The 20,529-nt window shown below is 40.8% G+C and overlaps 1 protein-coding gene and 1 pseudogene across 1 annotated transcript in view; both read left to right on the forward strand.

The window, feature by feature from the left end:
* Positions 1-19,921, forward strand: part of LOC148094347 (cyclin-Y-like protein 1) — a 43,272-nt gene extending 23,351 nt beyond the window's left edge. The window contains exons 7-9 of the mRNA XM_087821604.1: positions 2,121-2,287; positions 17,853-18,015; positions 19,165-19,921. Coding sequence (XP_087677730.1) covers positions 2,121-2,287; positions 17,853-18,015; positions 19,165-19,275 — 441 coding nt within the window. The 3' untranslated portion in view covers positions 19,276-19,921. The remainder of the gene's footprint in view (positions 1-2,120; positions 2,288-17,852; positions 18,016-19,164) is intronic.
* LOC148094348 (U6 spliceosomal RNA) lies at positions 10,961-11,022 on the forward strand (annotated as a pseudogene).
* Positions 19,922-20,529: the final 608 nt, after the last annotated feature.

The raw sequence follows: 20,529 nt of genomic DNA on the forward strand, positions 1-20,529 counted from the left end.
ATGAGGAGCTCTGTCCTTACAGGCAGAGGGGACAAGTGCAAGATTCTGAGATGAGAATGTGTTTTTTGTGATTGAGGAACAGTGAGGTATGGCCATTGTGCTCTGAGTGGAATGAAGGAAAGAATGTAGGACATGAGGCCATAGAAGGGCAAGTCCTATATTACAGGGCTTTGTAGCTTGCAAGCCATGGGAAGAAGTTACATTTTTATTTGTTTGATGGGAATCCTTTGGCTGATATTGAGCAGGGGAGAGAAGTGCTCTTAGTTAGAGGCCATCCTGGCTGCTATGGGGAGAAGAGACTGTAGCTGGGAGTCCAAGTGGAGGCCAAGAAGTCAGCAAACAATAACAGTGACACAGGTGAGACGTGACAAATAGGAGATAGCAGTCTAATTTCCAATGACAGGTGGAGATGACAAGAATTGCTAATCGATTTGAGCAGGGTAACTTCATTGGCGGGTTTTGGCCAAACACTTAGGTGACAGTGCCCTATATGATGTTAGGGAGTCCTTGGGGAGGGGGGATGAAGAGCTCTGGTTTGTATGCCAAAGGCATCGATGGCCTTAGCAATAGTAGCTTCAGTAGAGTGTCAGTGCCAGGGGCAGACTAAAGTGGGTTGAGGAGAGAATGGGAGATGAGAAGGAGCATCAGGGCATTTGCTGTGAGCAACGTGAGGAAGCAGTCTTGGGGCTGTGGGGGGTGGGAGGGGAACAACATAAACATTCACATTGGGGGCAATCTCTGGAAGACAGAGGATTCTTCAGAGAGAGGCAATTGTGGGAGGTGTTCTTCAGGAGTGGGACGAGATCGGCTTCACTGATAGAAGAGTTTCAGTGAGAAGAGAAATCTCAATTCCACTGACACGGGGGGGCAAGTGGTATAAATGAATGAATAGTGCCACATAGCACATCTGCCAGTGAAGGTGATGGGAAGTTGAGAGGTTACCAACATTGTATAAGTGCCTCTAATTATTCCCATAAAGTAGAAAGTTGAACCTTGTAAGGAGGTTCATTCTTAGAATACCTGACAGCGCTGAATTTTGGGAGATTGTCGGAAACTTTCACTAACAAATAATGTTCAATAGCCACTTGTGTTTTAAAATACTGTTGAGTTTGAAGACCTTTGGTAAATCTGAGCTGTCAATCTGATAACCTCAGACAGTAAAGATACTCTTCAAAATGGGACTTTCTTTTTTTTGTCCGATGGCACACATGCTCTACTGCAAAGCACCTTTTGAGGTAACAAGTCACCACTTGCTTCTATAGCCTTTCTTTAGCTGTTAACTTCACCCAGTTCTTTGCAGAATAGACATCCACTATGTGAAAGAAATCACGAAACCTCACCAGCTACCTGGCAGGTTTAGAGGAGGACCAGGGATAGACGCTGGCAGCTGTGTTACCACCTGAAACCAATAGAATTGACTAAGCTTCTGGTTGTGTGAGACAGAGATGAATTTCATGAAATGATAATGGAGATGTGAAGCTTGGGGGATATAACAGGACTGTTCTTTGTGTGCGTGTGTGTTTCTTTCAAGGACACTAAGTCCAGGAATACTTGACAGCTGCTCGGACCTGCCTCAGGCACTCCTGTCTGTCCTGCCTGCCCTGCTGCACCCACAGCAGCCACTGGGGGGCTCTCTTGATGACCAGGTTTTATCTTCTGCTTGTGCCACAAAAGGACTAGTCACTGTGTAAAGAAGATACAAATGTGCTCAGTATTGCCAGGGATTTACATACTCAAGTGCTCTGTAAAATCGCCCCATAACTACCAGCCAGGTATGAAGCAGCGCGCATGGCAGGCACTCAGGCATCTGCGCCGGGCCTGGGTGTGCTGCCCTTTACCAGCGGGATGGTAATAACATTCCTTCAGGGAGCCCTTTGCCAAGGTGTCCATTCATTCCTGTGACCGAAAAGTGGGCTGGGAATTCACATGGGCCAAGTCGGCAAGAAAAGTATTTGGTTTGCAGCTGTGACTTGGCCTCTGGCTTTGGCTGGCCCAGCAGCCTCTGTAGAACCTAAGAGTAAAAGGCGTGTCAGAAACAGATGAAATCTGTCATTCCTAACAGTTCTTATCACAGCAGCTAAACTGAACTAGAATCAAAGACCAGTGTTCTGCTTTTGCAGATTTACTTAGAACGACTTACAGTGTATGCTGAGATCGACATTTGCCCCACGAACTGGAGGAGAATTGTTCTGGGAGCCATTCTTCTTGCTGCCAAGTATTTGAAAGACCGGGCTGTATGGAATTTGCACTTCTGCCGAATCCACCAGGGCATCACACTCAAGGACATGTGAGTTGGAAAGGTTTTGGTGAACTTTCTAACCATTTTCCAATACCTCAGTTGCCCCCATAAAGTTTACATATTAAGAAATATTTTTAAAGGTTCCATTGTGCAGAGAACTGAATGAGGCATACAAGTACATTCAATTTTCTATGCACATTTGCTATAACAATTGATATACTTCACTAATCAGTAGGCCTTCATATGTTATTGTTGTAGTAATCTCTGTGATAATTTGAAGTGTATTTCTCTGATGGTTATTGGCAAACATTTTAGAAGCTCACATCCTAAAAGAATAGTACTACTAATATCTTCATGGCTTTCTGAAAGCTGTCTGCCAGTTCCAGTCCTTTTCCCCCTCTTCTTTATTATTTACTTCTTATTTTTTCCAATAAAACTTTACATTCAATATTATTTTGTATTATTCTTAGGTGTGCAGCATAATGGTTAGAAAATCATACGCTTTGCAAAATGAAATCATGTGGTATTTGTATTTCTCTGACTGACTCATTCCACTTAGCATAATCCCCTCTAGGTCCAGCCATGCTCTCACACATGGTAAGATTTCACTCTATGCTAAGATTTCTTTTCATGACTGAGGAATATGCCTTTGCTTTTTCATCCACTCATCTATTGATGGGCACTTGAGTTGCTTCCATAGCTTGAGGATTGTAAATAATACGGCAGTGAACACAGAGGGCATAGATTGTTTTGAATTCGAGTTTTGGGTTTCCTCAGACACATACCTAGAAGTGGAATCACTGAGTCATAAGGCAGTGCCCTTTGTAATTTCTTGAAGAAACTCCATAATGTTTTCCACAATGACCGCACCAATCTGCCTTCCCACCAAAAGTGCAAAAGTGTTCCCTTTTCCCAAATCCTTCTCAACACTTCCTGCTTGTTGATTTATTGGTGATGGACATTCTGACAGGTGTGAGGGGATATCTCATTGTGGTTTTAATTTGCATCTCTCTGATGATTAGTGATGTTAAGCATCTTTTCATATGTCTGTTGTCCATCAGTGTGTCCTCTTTAGAGAAGTGTCTGTTCAGGTCCTCTGTCCATTTTTAATGGGATAGTTTGTACTTTTGGTTTTGAGTTATATTCGTTTTTTATAAATTTTGAATAATAACCCCCTTACCAGATATATTATTGTCAAATATGTTTTCCCATCAGTGTGTTGTCTTTTTATTTTGTTCATATTTTTCTTTGCTGTGTTAAAACTTTTTTGTTTGATGTAGTCCCATTTGTTTATTTTTTTGTCTTTGCCATGTTCAGGTGATATATCAGCAAAACAATATTACTAAGAGAAATGTTTCAGGTTTTATTGCCTCTTTTCTTCTAGGAGTTTTATGGTTTTGAATCTTACATTTAAGTTAATAATCCATTTTGAGTTTATTCTTGTATATGTTGTAAGAAGGTGGTCTACTTTCATTTTTTGGAAGTATCTGTGGAATTTACCCAACACCATTTATTGAATACACTGTCTTTACTCCACTGACTGATCTCTCCTCCTTTGTCAAATATTAATGTACCATATAGGTGTTGATTTCTTTCTGGACGTTCTATTCTGTTCCATTGATCTATAGCTTTGTTTTTATGCCGTTACCATGCTGTTTTGATTGCTATAGGCTTGTGGTATAGTTTGAAATCAGGTTATATGATACCTCCAACCTTGTTTGTTTTTCTCTCAATTGCTGTGACTATTCAGGGTCTTTTGTGGTTCCATATAAAATTTTGGCTTATTTGTTCTACTTCTGTAAAACACCATTGGTATCTTGATAGGAATTACGTTGACTCTATAGATCACTTTGGGTAGTATGGATATTTTAAAGATGTTAATTCTTCCTATCCATGAGCATGGTATATGCTTCCATTTATTTGTATCTTCTTCAGTTTCTTTCTTCAGTGTCTTGTAATTTTCCAAGCGCAGGTCTTTTACCTCTTTGGTTACATTTATTCTTAGGTAGTTTTTGATTCAATTATATGTGGGATTGTTTTGTAGTTTGCCTTTCTGATAGTTCATTATTGGCACATAAAAGTGCAACTGATTTCTGGATATTTATCATATGTCTGGCTACTTTACTGAATTCATTTGTCAGTTCTAGTAGTTTTTTGGTGGAATCTTTAGGGTTGTCTATACACAGTAACTTGTCATCAGCAAATACTGACAGTTTTGCTTCTTCCTTCCCAATTTGGTTACCTTTCACTTTTTCTTACTGCCTGATGGCTATGGCTAGGACTTCCAGTACTGTGTTGAATAAGAGTGGGGAAGGTGGACATCCCTGTCTTGTTCCTGATCTTAAGGGAAACTATAGCAATTTTTCTTCACTGAGTATGATGTTAGCTGTGTGTTTGTCATATGTGGCCTTTATTATGTTGTGATATGTTCCATCTGTTCTTACTTTGCTGAAAGTTTTTATCTTGAGTGGGTTATGGATTGTGTCAAATTTTTTTCTGCATCTCTTCGTATGATCATATAGTTTTATCTTTCATTTTGTTTATGTTTTTGTGTGTCAGGTAAATGAATTTGCGGATATTGGACCAACCTTGTATCCCAGGAATAAAGTTCACTTAATCATCATGTATGACCTTTTTAATGTATTGCTGAATTCAGTTCGCTAATATTTTGTTGAAGATTTCTATATCTATGTTCATCAGGGATATTGTTGTATAATTTTCTTTCTTTTTAGTGTATTTATCTGGTTTTGAAATTAGGGTAATGTTGTCCTCATAAAATAAGTTTGGGAGTCTTCCATCCTCTTAAATTTTTTGGAATAGTTTGAGAAGGATTACCTTCAGTTCTTCTTTGAATATTTGGTAAAATTTATCTGTGCCATCATGTTCAGGACTTTTGTTTGTTGGAAGCTTTTTTTTTTTTTTTAATTATTAAAACTTTTATTTCATTAGCTGTAATCAGTCTATTCAGATTTCCTATTTCTTTTTGTACACTTTTGGAAGATTGTGTATTTCTAGAAATTTATCGATCTCTTCCAGATTATCTAATTTGTTGAAATATAGTTGTTTATAATCTTTTCTGATAATCCCTTGTATTTCTTTGGTGTCAGTTCCTACTCTTTCATTCCTGCTTTTATGTATTTGAGTCCTCTTTATCTTGATGAATCTGGTTAAAGGTTTATCAATCTTGTTTATTTTTTCAAAGAACCAGATCTAGGTTTATTGATCTTTTGTATTATTTTTTTAATTTTTATTTTGTTTATTTCCACTATGGTCTTATTATTTTCTTCCTTCTACTCGATTTGGGCATTGTTTGTTTATTTTCTCATTCCTTTAGGCATAAGGTTAGATAGTTTATTAGAACTTTTTCTTATTTTTTGAGGAACACTGGTATATGAATTTCCATCTTAGGACTGCTTTTGGTGTATTTAGTAGATTTTGGGTTGTTGTGTTTGCATTTTCATTTGTCTCAAGGTACCTTTCAATTTCTTTCTTGATCTAATTGTTAACCCATTGATAGTTTAGTTAAATGCTACTTCATTTTTAAAAATCTTCATCTGAGGATACGTTTTCATTGTTTTTTTAGAGAGAGAGAGAGAGAGAAACATCCATCAGCTGCCTCCCATATGTGCCCACACCAGGGATCGAATCTACAACCTAGGTATGTGTCCTGATAGGGAATCGAACCCTCACCCTTTTTGTGTACATGACTGTGCTCTAACAAAATGAGCAACCCATCCAGCGCAGTTGGGTGTTATTCAGCCTCCATATGTTTGTGTGTTTTTCAGTTTATTTTGCGGTTAACTTTTAGTACTATACACTAAAAAAGTTAATTTAGTGTATAATACTAAAAGATAATCTGAGAAAATTCTGGATATGATTTCAGTTTCCATAAATTTATTGAAACTTGTTTTGTGCTCCAACATTCCATTTATTGTAGAAAATATTCTCTGTGCACTTGAAGTATATTTGCTTCTTTGAGGATAAATGCTCTGAAAATATCAATTCAATCCATATGGTTTAGTGTGTCATTTAATATGGGTGTCTCCTTGTTGATTTTCTTTCTGGAAGATCTATCCACTTACGTGAATTGGGGTGTTAAAATCTCCACCTGTGACTGCATTGCTGTGGATTCTCCCTTTATATCCATCAAGATCTGCTTTATGTGTTTAGGAACTCCTATGTTTGTGAATAAATGTTTGCAAGGGTTATATCCTCTCATTGGGTTGATCCCTTTATCACTATGTAGTGTCCCTTTTGCCTCATATTATAGCCTTTGTTTTAAAGTCAATTATGTCAGATACAAGTATTGCTACCCCAGCTTTTTTTCCCGTGTGCATGAACTATCTTTTACCATCCGTTTACTGTCAGTCTCCATATTTCTTTCAATCCTAGCTGGGTCTCATGTAGACAGTATATATATAAGTCTTGTGTTGTTATTCAATCAGCTACCCTTTGTCTTTTAATTCAAGCATTCAAGTCATTTACACTTAAAGTGATTATTGATCGATATATATTTAATACCATTTCATTCCTTATAACTGTATGCCTGTTTTTCCTTTCATATTGTTTTTTATTTATTTATTTTATTTTTGTTTAAAATATTACAAATGTCCCTTTTTCTCCCCAATGACCCCTTCCACCCTGTCCCATCCCCCTCCCCAGTCCCTCTCCCCACCATTGTCCCTGTCCTTGGGTTGTGCATATATGCATATAAATTCTTTGGTTACTCTCTCCCCCTCCACCCACCCGCCCTCCTCCATCCCTCTGACATTTGTCAGCCTCATCTATGCTTCCATGTCATTGAATCTATTCTGTTCATCAGTTTCTTAAGTTCTTTAGATTCCATGTATAAGGGAGATCATGTGATATTTGTCTTTTGCTGCCTGGCTTATTTCACTTAGCATAATATTCTCCAGGTCCATCCATACTGTCCCAAAGTTATGAGATTCTTCTTTACAGCTGTGTAGTATTCCATGGTGTAAATGTCCCACAGCTTTTTTATGCACTAATCTACTAATGGGCACTTGGGCTGTTTCCAGATCTTGGCTATTGTAAACTGTGCTGCTATGAACATCAGGGTACATATATTCTTACTGATTAATGTTTCAGGATTCTTAGAATACATTCCTAGGAGTGGAATCACTGGGTCCATCAGGCAGTTCCATTTCTAATTTTTTGAGGAACCTCCCTACTGTTTTCCATAGTGGCTGCACCAGTCTGCATTCCCACCAGCAGTGGACTAGGTTTCCCCTTTCTCCACACCCTCGCCAGCAGAAGTCGTTTGTTGATTTGTTGATGGCAGCCATTCTGAAGGTGTGACGTGGTACCTCATTGTGTGTTTTTTGTTTTTTTATATATATATTTATTGATTTCAGAGAGAGGAAAAGAGAGGGAGAGAGAGAAAGAAACATCAATGACTCATCATTGATCCAGCCCACAACCCGGGCATGTTCCCTGACTGGGAATCTAACCCCAATCGCCTGGATCCTAGGTTGATGCTCAAATGCTGAGCCACACCTGGCCTGGCTCATTGTGGTTTTAATTTCCATCTCTCTGATGATTATCGACATTGAGCATTTGTTCATATGTCTCTTGGCCATCTGTGTGTCCTCTTTGGACAAGTGTCTATTCAGGTCTTTTGCCCATTTCTTAACTGGGTTGTTTGTCTTCCTCTTGCTGAGTGCTATGAGTTCTTTGTACACTTTGGAAATTAGCCCGTTATCAGATACATCCTTGGCAAATATGTTTTCCCAGACCGTGGGTTTCCTTTGTATTTTGAGGCTGTTTTCTTTTGCTGTGCAGAAGCTTTTTAGTTTGATGTAGTCCCATATGTTTATTTTTTCTTTTGTTTGTCTTGCCCTAGGAGATGTATCAGTGAAAATTCCACTATGTGGGATGTCTGTGACTTCACTGCCTATGTTTCCTTCCAGGATTTTTATGGTTTTGTGACTTACATTTAAGTCTTTTATCCATTTTGAGTTTATTTTTGTGTATGGTGAAAGTTGCTGGTCTAGCTTCATTCTTTTGCATGTATCTGTCCAATTTTCCCAGCACCACTTATTGAAGAGACTGTCCTTACTCCTTTGGATACTCTTGCCTTCTTTGTCAAATATTAACTGACCATAATGGCGTGGGTCTATTTCTGGGGACTCTGTTGTGTTCCATTGATCTGTATGCCTGTTGTTGTACCAATACTGGGCTGTTTTGATTACAATGGCTTTGTAATACAGTTTGAGTCTGGTAATGTGACCCCTCCCACTTTGTTCTTTTTTCTCAAGATGGTTGCAGCTATTTGGGGTCCTTTTTGGTTCCATATAAATTTTTGAAATGTTTGTTCTAGGTCTGTGAAATATGCTGTCAGTATTTTAATAGGAATTGCATTGAATTTATAAATTGCTTTGGGTAGTGTGGACATTTTAATGGTATTAATTCTTCCAGTCCATGAGCATGGTATATTCTTCCACTTGTTTAAATCTTCCTCTATTTCTTTTTTCAGTGTCATGTACTTTTCCGAGTACTGGTCTTTTACATCCTTGGTTAAGTTTATTCCTAGGTATCTTATCTTTTTAGCTGCAATTGTAAATGCTACTGTTTTTGTAGTTTCTCTCTCTGAAAGTTCATTGTTGGTGTATAAAATTGCCATTGATTTCCGGATGTTGATTTTGTATCCAACTACCTTTCCAAATTAATTTATCAAATCTAGTAATACTTTGATGGAGTCTTTAGAGTTTTCTATGTACAATATCATGTCATCTGCAAATAATGACAGTTTTACTTCCTCCTTTCCAATTTGGATACATTTTATGTTTTCTTTTTGTTTGATGGCTATGGCAAGGACTTCCAGTACTATGTTGAATAAGAGTGGTGAAAGTGGACATCTCTGTCTTGTTCCTGTTTTTAAGGGAAATGGTTTTAGTTTTTGCCCATTGAGTATGATGTTGGCTGTAGGTCTGTCATAAATGGCCTTTATTATGTTGAGGTATGATCCCTCTATTCCCGCTTTGTTGGGAATTTTTATCAAAAATGTGTGCTGGGTTTTGTCAAATGCTTTTTCTGCATCTATTGATATGATCATATGATTTTTGTCCTTCATTTTGTTTATGTGATGTATCACATTTATTGATTTGCAAATGTTGTACCAACCTTGCATCCCCGGAATAATTCCCACTTGGTCATGATGTATGATCTTTTTAATATATTGCTGGATTCGGTTTGCTAGTATTTTAGCAAATAGACGGATCATACCTCAATATAATAAAGGCCATTTATGACAGACCTACAGCCAACATCATACTCTATGGGCAAAAACTAAAACCATTTCGATTAAAAACCTGAATATATTAGCATCTATGTTCATCAGGGATATTGGCTTGTAATTTTCTTTCTTTGTAGTATCTTTATCTGGTTTTTGGATTAGGATGATGTTGGCCTCATAAAAAGAGTTTGGGAGTTTTCCCTCCTCTTGAATTTTCTGGGAGAGTTTGAATAGGATAGGTGTTAATTCTTCTTTGAATGTTTGATAAAACTCACCTGTAAATCCATCTGGTTCAGGACTTTTGTTTGCTGTGAGTTTTTTTATTACTGCTTCAATTTCATTAGTTGTTATCAGCCTCTTCAGGTTTTCTGCCTCTTCTTGATTCAGCTTTGGAAGGTTGTATGCTTCTAGGAATTTGTCCATTTCCCCCATGTTGTCCAATTTGTTGGCATATAGTTGCTCATAATATTTTCTTACAATCCTTTGTATTTCTGTTGGGTCAGTTGTTATATTGCCTCTTTCATTTCTCATTTTACTTATTTGGGTTCTCTCTTTGTTTCATGGTGAGTCTGGCTAAACGTGCATCAATCTTATTTACCTTTTCAAAGAACCAGCTCTTGGTTTCATTGATTTTTTGTATTGTTTTTTTAGTCTGTATGTCATTAATCTCTGCTCTGATTTTTATTATTTCCTTCCTTCTGCTTCCTCGGGGCTTTACTTGCTGTTTTTGTTCTAGTTCTTTTAGTTGTTGTGTTAGATAGGTCATCACATCTTTTTCTTGTTTCTTGAGATAGGTCTGTAATGCTATGAATTTTCCTCTCAGGACTGCTTTCGCTCTGTCCCATAGGTTTTGGGTTGTTGTCTGTTCATTTTTGTTGTTCTCCATGAAGTGTTTGATTTCTTTCTTGATCTCCTTGGTAACCCATTCATTGTTTAATAACATGCTGTTTAGCCTCCATGTGTTTGAATATTTTTGAGTTTTTTTATAGTGGTTGATTTCTAGTTTCATGGCATTGTGATCCGAGAAGATGCTTGATATGATTTCAATCTTCTTATATTTTTAGAGACTTGCCTTGTGCCCTAACATGTTGTCTATTTTTGAGAATATTCCATTTGCACTTGAGAAGAATGTGTATTCTGCTGCTTTGGGGTGAAATGTTCTATAAATGTCAATTAAATCCATTAGGTCTAGTGGTTCATTTAAGGTCTGCATTTCCCTGTTGATTTTTTGTCTTCCTTTCATATTCTTAAAGAAAATACTTTACTTTTCTTGTAATTCTGTTTTGGTATTAGCTTTTTCTTGTTTAGGAAGCTCATTATTTCTTTTTCAATTTTAAATGATAGTCTTGGTGGTTAGAGTAGTCTTGGCTGTAGATCCTCTGTTTTAATGTCTTTGAATATGTCCTGCCTGTGCCTCTGGCCTGAAATGTTTGTTGAGAAATCAGTTACCATGATGATCACTTCCTAGATATTAGCATAGCCCCTGCACAAGGATGACATGCAAATTTGTGCAGCGTTCCATATTTTTAGACAGTGAAGTATGCAGCAGACTGACGTATATCAAAAGAAAAGGCTGAGTTGGGAAGAGATTAATCAAAGAACTTATAGGCATGTATGCACAACGCATGGACACAGAAAATAGTACAATAAAAGCCTGGGAACAGGGTGGCAGTAGAGTGGAATGGATCTAGGGAGAGGAAGGAGACATCTGTAATACTTTCAACAACAAAATAAAATTAAAGATAAAAAGGAAGGCTTTAAAAGTAAAAAAAAACAACAAAAAAATCAGTTACAGTCCTTTGGGAGCTCCCTTTTAGGTAACTAACTGCTTTTCTCTTGCTTCTTTTAAGATTTTCTCTTTGTCTTTAATCTTTGCCACTTTAATTATGATTTATCTTGTTGTGGGCCTCTTTGGGCTCGTCTTGTTTGGGACTCTCTGCACTTCCTGGACTTCTGTGTCTTTTTCCTTCATCAGGTTAGGGAAATTTTCAGTCATTATTTCTTCAAATAAGTTCTTAATTACATGCTCACATGCTCTCTCTCTTTTCCTTCTGGCATCCTTATGATGTTGATATTGTTACCGTTTATGTTGTCCAGATGTCCCTTAAACTATCCTCATTTTTTACAATTTTCTTTTCTTTTTGTTCTTCTGATTGTTTTCTGCTGCTTTGTTTCCAAATCACTGATTCAGTCCTCTGCTTCATCTAAACTATTATTTATTTTTTCAAGCGTACTTTTCATTTCAGATATTGTATTCTTTTTTTTTTTTGACTTTTTTTTTTCTGTTGTCGTCACCTGAGGATATTTATCCATTGCTTTTCAGAGAGAGTGGAAGGGTGGGAGGCAGGGAAGGAGGGAGAAAGGTGGAGAGAGCGAGGATTATTGAAGTGAGGTAGACACATCGACTGGTTGCCTCCTGCACGTACCCAGACTTGGGACAGGGAGTGAACCAGCAACCCAGGTATGTGCCTTTGACTGGGAATCAAACCCATGACCCTTTGGTCCTCATGGTGATGCTCTAAACACTGAGCAACACCGGGCAGGGCCTGACTGGTTCTATTTTATGATTTCTAGGTTCTTTTTCATGCTGTTGAAGTTCTCACTAAGTTTTTTCAGCATCCTTATAACCATTGTTTTGAACTCTGTATCTGGTAGATTGCTTGCATTCATTTTCTTTAATTATTTTTCTGGGACTTCTTCTGTTTTTTCATTTGAGGCATGTTTCTTTGTCTCCCCATTTTGACTGCCTCTCTGTGTTTGTTTCTGTGTATTAAGTCATTCTGCTATGTGTCTCTGTCGTGGTGGTGTGGCCTTATGTAGTAGGTATCCTGTGGGACCCTTGGCACACTATGTGATCACATTTACTGGTGCTCCAGGAATGGTTCTTGTGTGAGATATGTAAAGCCTTCTGTTGTATTTTAGTTATGATTGCTGTTGGCCCATCTATGTGTGGAGTTGGCCCTCATGCTGGTTGACTATGGAGATTGACCTTGACCACGGTGTATGAGCTGATATGCAGGAGCTTACACATGAAGCAGAATTCACCTCAGCGGGGTCTTTGCTTCCTGAGATCTCCCTTTGAATGTGCTGCTTATGGAGCTAATTGAGTCCTGCTGTGATGTTGTCTGAAGCTTGCCACTGGGTGTGTTGGTTTTTACGCCTTTTGGGATTGACTCATGCAGGTCAGTGTCAGACTCTACCTGTGACTGGCCCTGGGCAATCATCTTGGAGCTATAAAGCGAGTCACAGTTTGCTGCTGCCCTTGCTTTGGGAGTGCATGCGAAGGGCCAAGCTGCTCATCAAGGCCACCTCCCAGCAGCAGTGAGCTTTAGTGCAGGTCAGCAAAAGGCCCAAGGCGATTCACAATCCACCTTTACCTGCCTCCACTTGTAGGCTGCCTGTTAAGTTGGGTCACTGAAAGAGCCTCTGGCAGCACCAAGTTAGGTGAGTTACGTTCTCAGTGAGTCATCAGGTAGGAGCCAGTGGTGTTCACCAGACTGATACATATTCAAACTTGGTGTCCGTGCCGAGTCTCAGGCCACTCAGAAAAAAGTTCCCAGAGTACATCAAATCCAGTTGTCAAATGCTGGGTGCCCACAGACTTTTTGGTAGATCAGTGTCTCAGGGAGTCATCTGGGGTCAACCAACAGAGTTTACCAGGCCCAAACAGACCAAGATTTGGTGATGTGAAGAGACGGTTCTAGACCAGTTGAATATTCGAGGGAAAATTGACCCCTGACTTGAAGCTACACAATTCAGTCTTCCTTGATTTAGCTGAGAGCTCCTGGAGACCCCAAGTCCAGTAGGGCAGGGCTCTTAGGATTCCAGACGGTGGAACTAGTGGATCTCTTATGGGGGCGGGGTGGGACTTGTTAAGCTCTAAGGAAGGGGGTGGGGAGAAAAGGCCCCTGACCCAAAGCCACACAACTCAGTCTCTGACACACCCTGAGTCTGCCCAGACCTCCACACCCTCGGCCCAGGTAGCTGAATTTTCTGTCGGATATGAGCTCTGCAGGTTGAGAGGACAGGGATTGGAAGGGTGAGATTATGCTTTCCCTCAGTGTGATATCATAGGAGAAGAGTCTTCAACCCAAGAAAGATGATGTCTGTGGGCAGTGGGCTAGAGGGACTCAGCACAGAGATCCTGGCAGCTGTCCCTTAGCTCTCTGCTCAGAGCCACACATCCCAGTTTCTTTTCACTAGTGTGCACTGAGCCACCCTCCTTTTGTTTGTGCTTAGGGTAAGTGACCATAAACAAGATTTTGTGTGCTGGCTCTTGAGGACGGGACCTGGGTTTCTATGAGACTCCTCTCTCTCCCTGGAAGACAGATCCCTGATTATTTTCATAGCCAGATGTTATGTGGGCTCCTTTTCCTGGCTCTGGTGCTCTGGGCTGGGGAGCTGGGTGTGGGGCTGAGACCCTGTGCTTTAAGAGGAGACCTTTGTAGCTGAGATAGCCCTCTGGGTGCTTGGCCAGTGTACGTGGGAGCCGGGGCCAGCCCTTTTCAAGTCTCTACCCTTCCTACCAGAAGCCTCTCGATGTGGCTTCTTCATAAATCCTTGGTTATAAGACTTCTACTCAGCTAGTCTTCTATTGGTTATTCAACTTGATGTGATGGTTCTATATTTTAGTCATAATTCCAGTTTTGTCCTGGGAGGAGTGAGGGTAACTTTTACCTACTCTACCACCCGTTTGGATCCCAGTCAACATTTTTCTGTTGTCTCCATTCCGTTTTTAAGGGGCATACATTTGGCTTTTTAAATAATTTTTTGGCCACTGTTATGGCCTTAGACTGTTGAGTGGGTTACAGCTCAAACCTGAGTCACACATTGTATATTTGCATTTACTGGTTTTTTCCTCCTTTTATCTAAAGTTGTGTTGTTAAAGAAACCATGATAGAAGATTAGCCACATATACAGGTTTCAGATTCTTGTGCTCTCTCCTGCTCTTGAATGAGCATTTCACATGTTTAAAAATAGGTCTGTTGATTTAGGAAGGTCCTACCTCTCAGGCAGTTAGAGAAACATCACTGGCCTCTTCCAGTGCTGTGGGGTCCTGGGCCCCGGGGCAGCGGACCGCGGCGCACTGGTGTTCTTGAAAGAGATCAGCCAGGCGCGTCAGTGCCGAGGCCCCCTGTAAATCAGGGAGTGCCTACATGTCTGCTGCCCTGTGTGCTCAGCCCCGCATGGTTCCCAGATCCAATCAGACCAGATACTCCCCTACCTTATCTGGGAAACAGTCCTCTGAGACGCCAGTGTGGCTGCAACCTCCTCTAAAGTGTTGTATCTAGGAATGTCGTAGAAGGTCAGGAGGTTGGCCGGATGCCCTGAAGGTCAGAAGGTTGGCCAGATGCCCTGAAACGCTGTATAAAATGCTGTGGCTCTGAATAAAGCTTGCTTGACTCTCACTCAGCATCCCTGAGCGAGAGAGCCCTCCCAGCCCCATTGTCTCGTTTCTTTCTTTTCTTCTTCACCTCCGGAGCACAGTCCTGCTCGCCGCGGCTGGTTCGTGGCACAGTGCCCACCCCATTTGAGAATTTTCAGGGGCACTCAGCAACCACAGCATTGCTTTGTGGGAAGCTATAGGTTACCCATGAGGGTGCGCCTCATAGCTGGCATGCAGAGATGGGAGTGGAACACCAAACATCACAAGGAGTTTTGATCGGGCCACATTAACTGCTGTGAAGGGCCCCGAGGGTGGTAGGCAGGATGAGCCCAAAAGGTATTTCCAGCAGACAAAGTGCCTACCTGACAGTGAAAATGTCTTTGTGTAACGGGGGTCCAATATCTGGTGATGAAAAAAGATTTGACTTTGGGTGGTCTGCACAGAATGCCATATACAGATGATATATCAGAGAACTGTATGCTGGAAACCTATATAATTTCATTAAGCAGTATCACCCGAATAAATTTAATAACAATTTTCAAAAATGTCTTTGTGGGTGGCATTTAAGAAAATGTGGGAAGACCCCCCTAGATTATATTTGACAGCATAGGAAATTGAGATGATGGTGGGCAGTAGCCAGAATTGGTTTCTGTTACCTTTTCTCATTACTCTAGATAAATACCCTTTCAGAATGACCAAAATGCATATTGAGAACTAACATGAGGATACTTGTGATGAAGAGAAGGGTCCAGGGATTATCAGTAGCTCAAAATGGCTTTTGATAGAAAAGGACACTTTGATAATCATGTAAAATGGGTAGTCAGAGTGACCTTGCTGGTAATAATCTTAGCAAACATTATGACAGCAAATAATAAAATTGAAACCAATGGAATTAGTTTTCTGCGGGAAGTTGCAGAAGCTAAACTGACTTTGACACCACTGTCATCAGTCTTCAAACTTGTCTCTGGAGGGAAGGATAATTTGTGCTCATGAACAGTAGCCCCACTGTGGTGGCAGCTGAAGCTTTCTCAACACCTGCAGCTCACCCTGTGGGCCTCTGGCTCTCGTTATAACATCAGAGAACGTGCAGGAAGCTGTGTGACGTGTCATCGATGTGAGCTTCTGGGGAAATGGCGGCAGTGTCTAGGTATAGATTTGTTGTAGAGAATGCTCTTTGAGTATGAACAGAGAAACCCCAGGAGCTATGTTTATAATAGGCTGCTTTTGTTAATGATCTGTGGAAACTGGAAGGCACTATAACCGTGTTTCATGTACATTGGTATCATCCACCTGCTGTTGTCTCCTATTGGTAGTGATCTCCTTGGAGTCTAAGCTGGAAAATTGGTGTCTATCAGCTTTTTCTTAAAACTTTCCAACATCTATGTGTCTTTTGAGAATATGATTTCCCTTCAAAAGAATAAGGTAAACTGAACAGCCTGCTACTCAGAAAATTTGCTGTGCCCTAAATGGTCTGCCATCTAGCCATGTAGCCACTGAAAAACTAAAAAAACAACAGAGAATAAACCAGACGCTGCATGATCGGTAGGCATCACGCTTTGCTTCATGATTAATCCCTGTGAAGGGAAGTGGTGACCCTAGGAAGGTGCTGTATGTCACAGTTAACATGCAGTTATGATGAAATTGTAAAAGGGACAGTAAAGTGCATCTATTCCTGTTGTAAGTCCTGTTTAGCTGGTTATCAGAACTTTATCTGATTTACAGTTCTGTAGATTTATGGCCAATGGACAGGAAATTAATTTTGGAAGTAGGTTCAGTTAGGTTTAAAGTGTAACAAGTGAGGAAAACCTCATCTCTGCTCATATTCTGACTGTTCTCCATACCGGAGAACGTCAAGCTTTTGCTGACCTATCCAATGGATAAAATATTAAAGCTTTAAAACTAGGAAAGCAAATATGTTTGAAAAGCTTCTCTTATGTTTGTTGAGGTATTTATCATTTTATTAATGACTATCAAGGGATGACTGTGACTTAAGTAGTACAATTTACTGTAATTTTATATTTATTTAACTTCTTGGCAAGTGACAGCACTATGGTCACATAGCAAAGGGACTGCTCCCAAATTTCCTTTCCTGCTTTATTGAACGCACCTCACCTGGGAATGTCCCCCTGCTGTTCTGGGAAGGGGCAGGGCAGGCTGAACATTTCGGGATCTCATCCCCAGCGTGGGGAACACTGTTGGAGTTTGACTCTAGTGCTCGCTCAGAAGCCATATCATAAGGTGGGCTTAGTCCAGCCAAGACATCGATCTGTAATCTTCTGCCTTCCAAAGTTTTAAAAGTGTGTCCAGTTCTGTGAAAGTGACAGTTTCTCTCCCCAGTAAGGTTCAGGTGAACAGAAACTTGCATGTGCCCTTTGACATTAGCCCGGTGCACTGGGGCGGGGAGGGTTCCCCTTTCCCACTGAGTGTGGCATCTTTATTTATTTATTTATTTACTAGAGGTGATTCCTTGTTGCCTCAAGACTTGTCCCTCTAAGATAATAGTGGCAGCTCTCATTGGCCCCATTTGCTGCCATGGCCATGTGCCCGCTCCTGTGTTGGCACATCTGTGCTTTCATGAGCCCCTTCCTGGCACAGGCCTGGTGAGGAAGCCCGCAGGGTCTCAGCTGAGAAACAGCCCCCGCAGCTCCTGCCGCCCGCACCGCAGCGGGGCCTGTGCGCGGGGAGGAGCGGGAGCCTCCAGCTGCGCCGCCGGGACTCTGGGGAACGAGCCCGGGCCAGCAGCACAGGGCTCAGGGGGACGTCCCCTGCTCCCCCTTGTCCCGAACTCAAAGTGCTGGGGTGCGGAAGGGCCCCCGCCCTGCGCCCTGGGCGCTGTCTGAGCGTTAGCGCAGCAGCGCAGCGGGGCCTCTGCGGTCTCGTAACTAAGTCAGAGCAGCCTCGGGCTGAGCCGGGCCTGCGGGCGCCCGGGACTGACGCGCCCGTGTGGGTTTTGTGTTTTCCTTCTTCCTCAGAAATGAGCTGGAGACGCAGTATTTATTTCTACTCCGGTTTCGTCTGCACGTCTCTGCCAGTGTCTATGCCAAATATTATTTTGACCTTCGGTCCCTAGCAAGTGACCACAAATTGCCTAATGAATTTGCTTGTCTGCGAAAAGAAAGAGCACAGGCCCTGGAGGTAAGGCTGCGGAGTCACAGAGCGGCGTTTCCACCAGACACCAGACACCATCTGTGGGTAAATCAGATTATGTAGGACAATGAAAAGCTTTTTAAACTACCAGGGTGAAGAAGACTTATTAACTCTTTCACATATTTCTGGTATCTCTTATGGCGGATAGGAAGAATCCCACATTATAAGAAAATTGTCTTTTCTGTGACCATGATTCAGAGTATTTTAAATCAAATTTAATCTTTGATGGTTTTTTTGAAACTTTTTCTTTTTTCTAACCATATTTCAATAATTTCTTAAAATTGAGTCACTAGTCATATTACAAACGTAACCTACTTACCACCTTAACTCACTTTGCAAGTTCATGCCTTTTCTGTATGTGTCACAGTTCAGTCCGGTGAGTTTGTGAGACAAGCTCACCTGAGGGACCTGTATTAATTGTGGAATGTGTGTTTCAAATACTGGGAGTAGAAAGTACACGGGCTTTTAATGGAAATGGTAAAGTACATGGAACAGTCATATTTATGGCTTATGACCTTTGGTGATACAACAAAATTATTCACAACTGAAATGGACACGTTTAAAATGGACACTTTCTGTGGGACTTTGATCGCACTTTAGGAAACGGCGTGTTTCTACCATAATTAAAGTGCAAGTGAAACAGTACCTTGTGGTGCTTCAATCATTAGATCTTTCCTACCTTTCAGGAAAGTACAGCAGAAGCCTGTCTCATTTAAATTTGCTTAGAGCAGATAATAGCTAGTAAAGACTGGGTAGAATTTAAATAGCTGAGTAACACTGATTTTGCCCCCGTGCGTTTATTATATTTAAGGGACCAAGTGCGCAGGCAACAGGTGATAGTGTTGTCAGGAGCCTGTCACGCCTTAGACGCCATTGAGAAAACCCAAACTTTAAAATAAACCCTCCGTCCCCCGTTCCTCTGGCCGTCTAATCACAGCCCCTAAGAGACTCGCCTCAGTGAATTAGCTTAAAGGAGAAGCCCAAGGGCTCGGCAGGGAGCCCGCAGCTGCCCACGGGCAGGAGCCGTCACCCGCCTGAGGAAGCGGCATGTGCGGCTCAGCGGTGGCGCTTTCTGTGCTCAGGCTGCAGCCCTGTGATTTCTAACGTGTCTGTGCTCTCTTTGATTTCTGCTCCTAGGCCATTTCCAGATATTGTGAAAACAAAAGCCTGTGCAGGGCGGCTGTAAGAAAATCCCGCAGCTGCGATAACTTTAGTGCTGCGCAGCGGGCCAGTGCCATCTTATCTTAAATGAGGAGTGAGGGGCTGGGACATGGTGAGCCCCTCATGTGCCACGAATGGAGAAATGTCACCGCTCCTGCTCAGACCCAGCTAAGTGATTTCCTTTTAGGGGAGAAATGAGGGGTATTCACATGGTCAGCTTCTCATCTACAGTAACAAGGGCTGTGGAAATACCAAGGTTCCTCTTCCAGCAAGTTTAGTATTTCCTCTTAAAACAGAAATGAAGATTTTCAACATCATGAGGAACTCTTTTAGCCTAAGCTTAATTCATGAGCCTTAGTATTTTTCATTTCCCTTTTGATTATTTTAATTACTAGAGGATATTACATTTGTTTATTTTTGCTTTCATTTTTGGAGAAAAGGGAAATGTGTATCTTAAACTTTTCTAAAGTTCTAGTTAACCACCTACATAACATTCTCTTTTGAGCCTTCATGCTCTCATTTAGAAAGCTTAAAGTACCTATTTCTATATACTATAGTTTTAAATGTTTTAATGTTTACTTTGATATTGGGAGGGAGGGCCTTTTTGGACATCAGAAATTTCTTAAATATTTTTTGTTGCTCCCTAGTTCAAAATGGGCACTTTTTTTCCCCATTATGTGTCATTTCCTTTCCTCCTGAACTTTTTAGACATTGTTACTGTATAAGAATTATTTTAAAGTAATCTTATTTATGAGTTTTAATTTGAGTTTTTCAGACTTTGAAGAGTTCACTTTTTTTTAAATGGATATTAGAGAGGGAGATAAGGAGAGGGAGAGAGAGAAACGTAGATGTGGGAGAGAAATGTCTACCGGTTGCCTCCCTTACAGGCCCGGAGACCAGGGATCAAACCCAAACCTGGGTATGTGCCGTGATCAGGATCTGAACCTGCGACACTCCAACAACTGAGCCACCCGGCCAAGGGAAAGATCCTCTTTAAAAGAGATTAAGTAACAACTCCTCTCATTATGAAAATCACATATTCTGTGGCCTTTATCCTTTGAATATTCTTATGTCATTGGTCTAAAAGCTGCCAGAATGAACTAGTAAAATGGAGATTTCTGGTGGTACAGAAGCTAGAGGAAAAGAGTGGCTGTTCTCTTTTTCTTTTTAGGAACTATCTTGCTAGCAGGTGGCCTTTGGTAATCGGTAGTTCCAAGGGCTTATATTGAATAAGTGACTTATTCTACCTATAATGCATTCCATCGACTATCATCTCTGGAAATTATTTTTAAAGAAATTAGCCAACTGATTTCTAGAAAGTGAATTCTGACTGTCTGTGAT

Source organism: Miniopterus natalensis, chromosome 1 (assembly GCF_054644295.1).
Source record: "Miniopterus natalensis isolate mMinNat1 chromosome 1, mMinNat1.hap1, whole genome shotgun sequence".
Lineage (NCBI taxonomy): Eukaryota > Metazoa > Chordata > Mammalia > Chiroptera > Miniopteridae > Miniopterus > Miniopterus natalensis.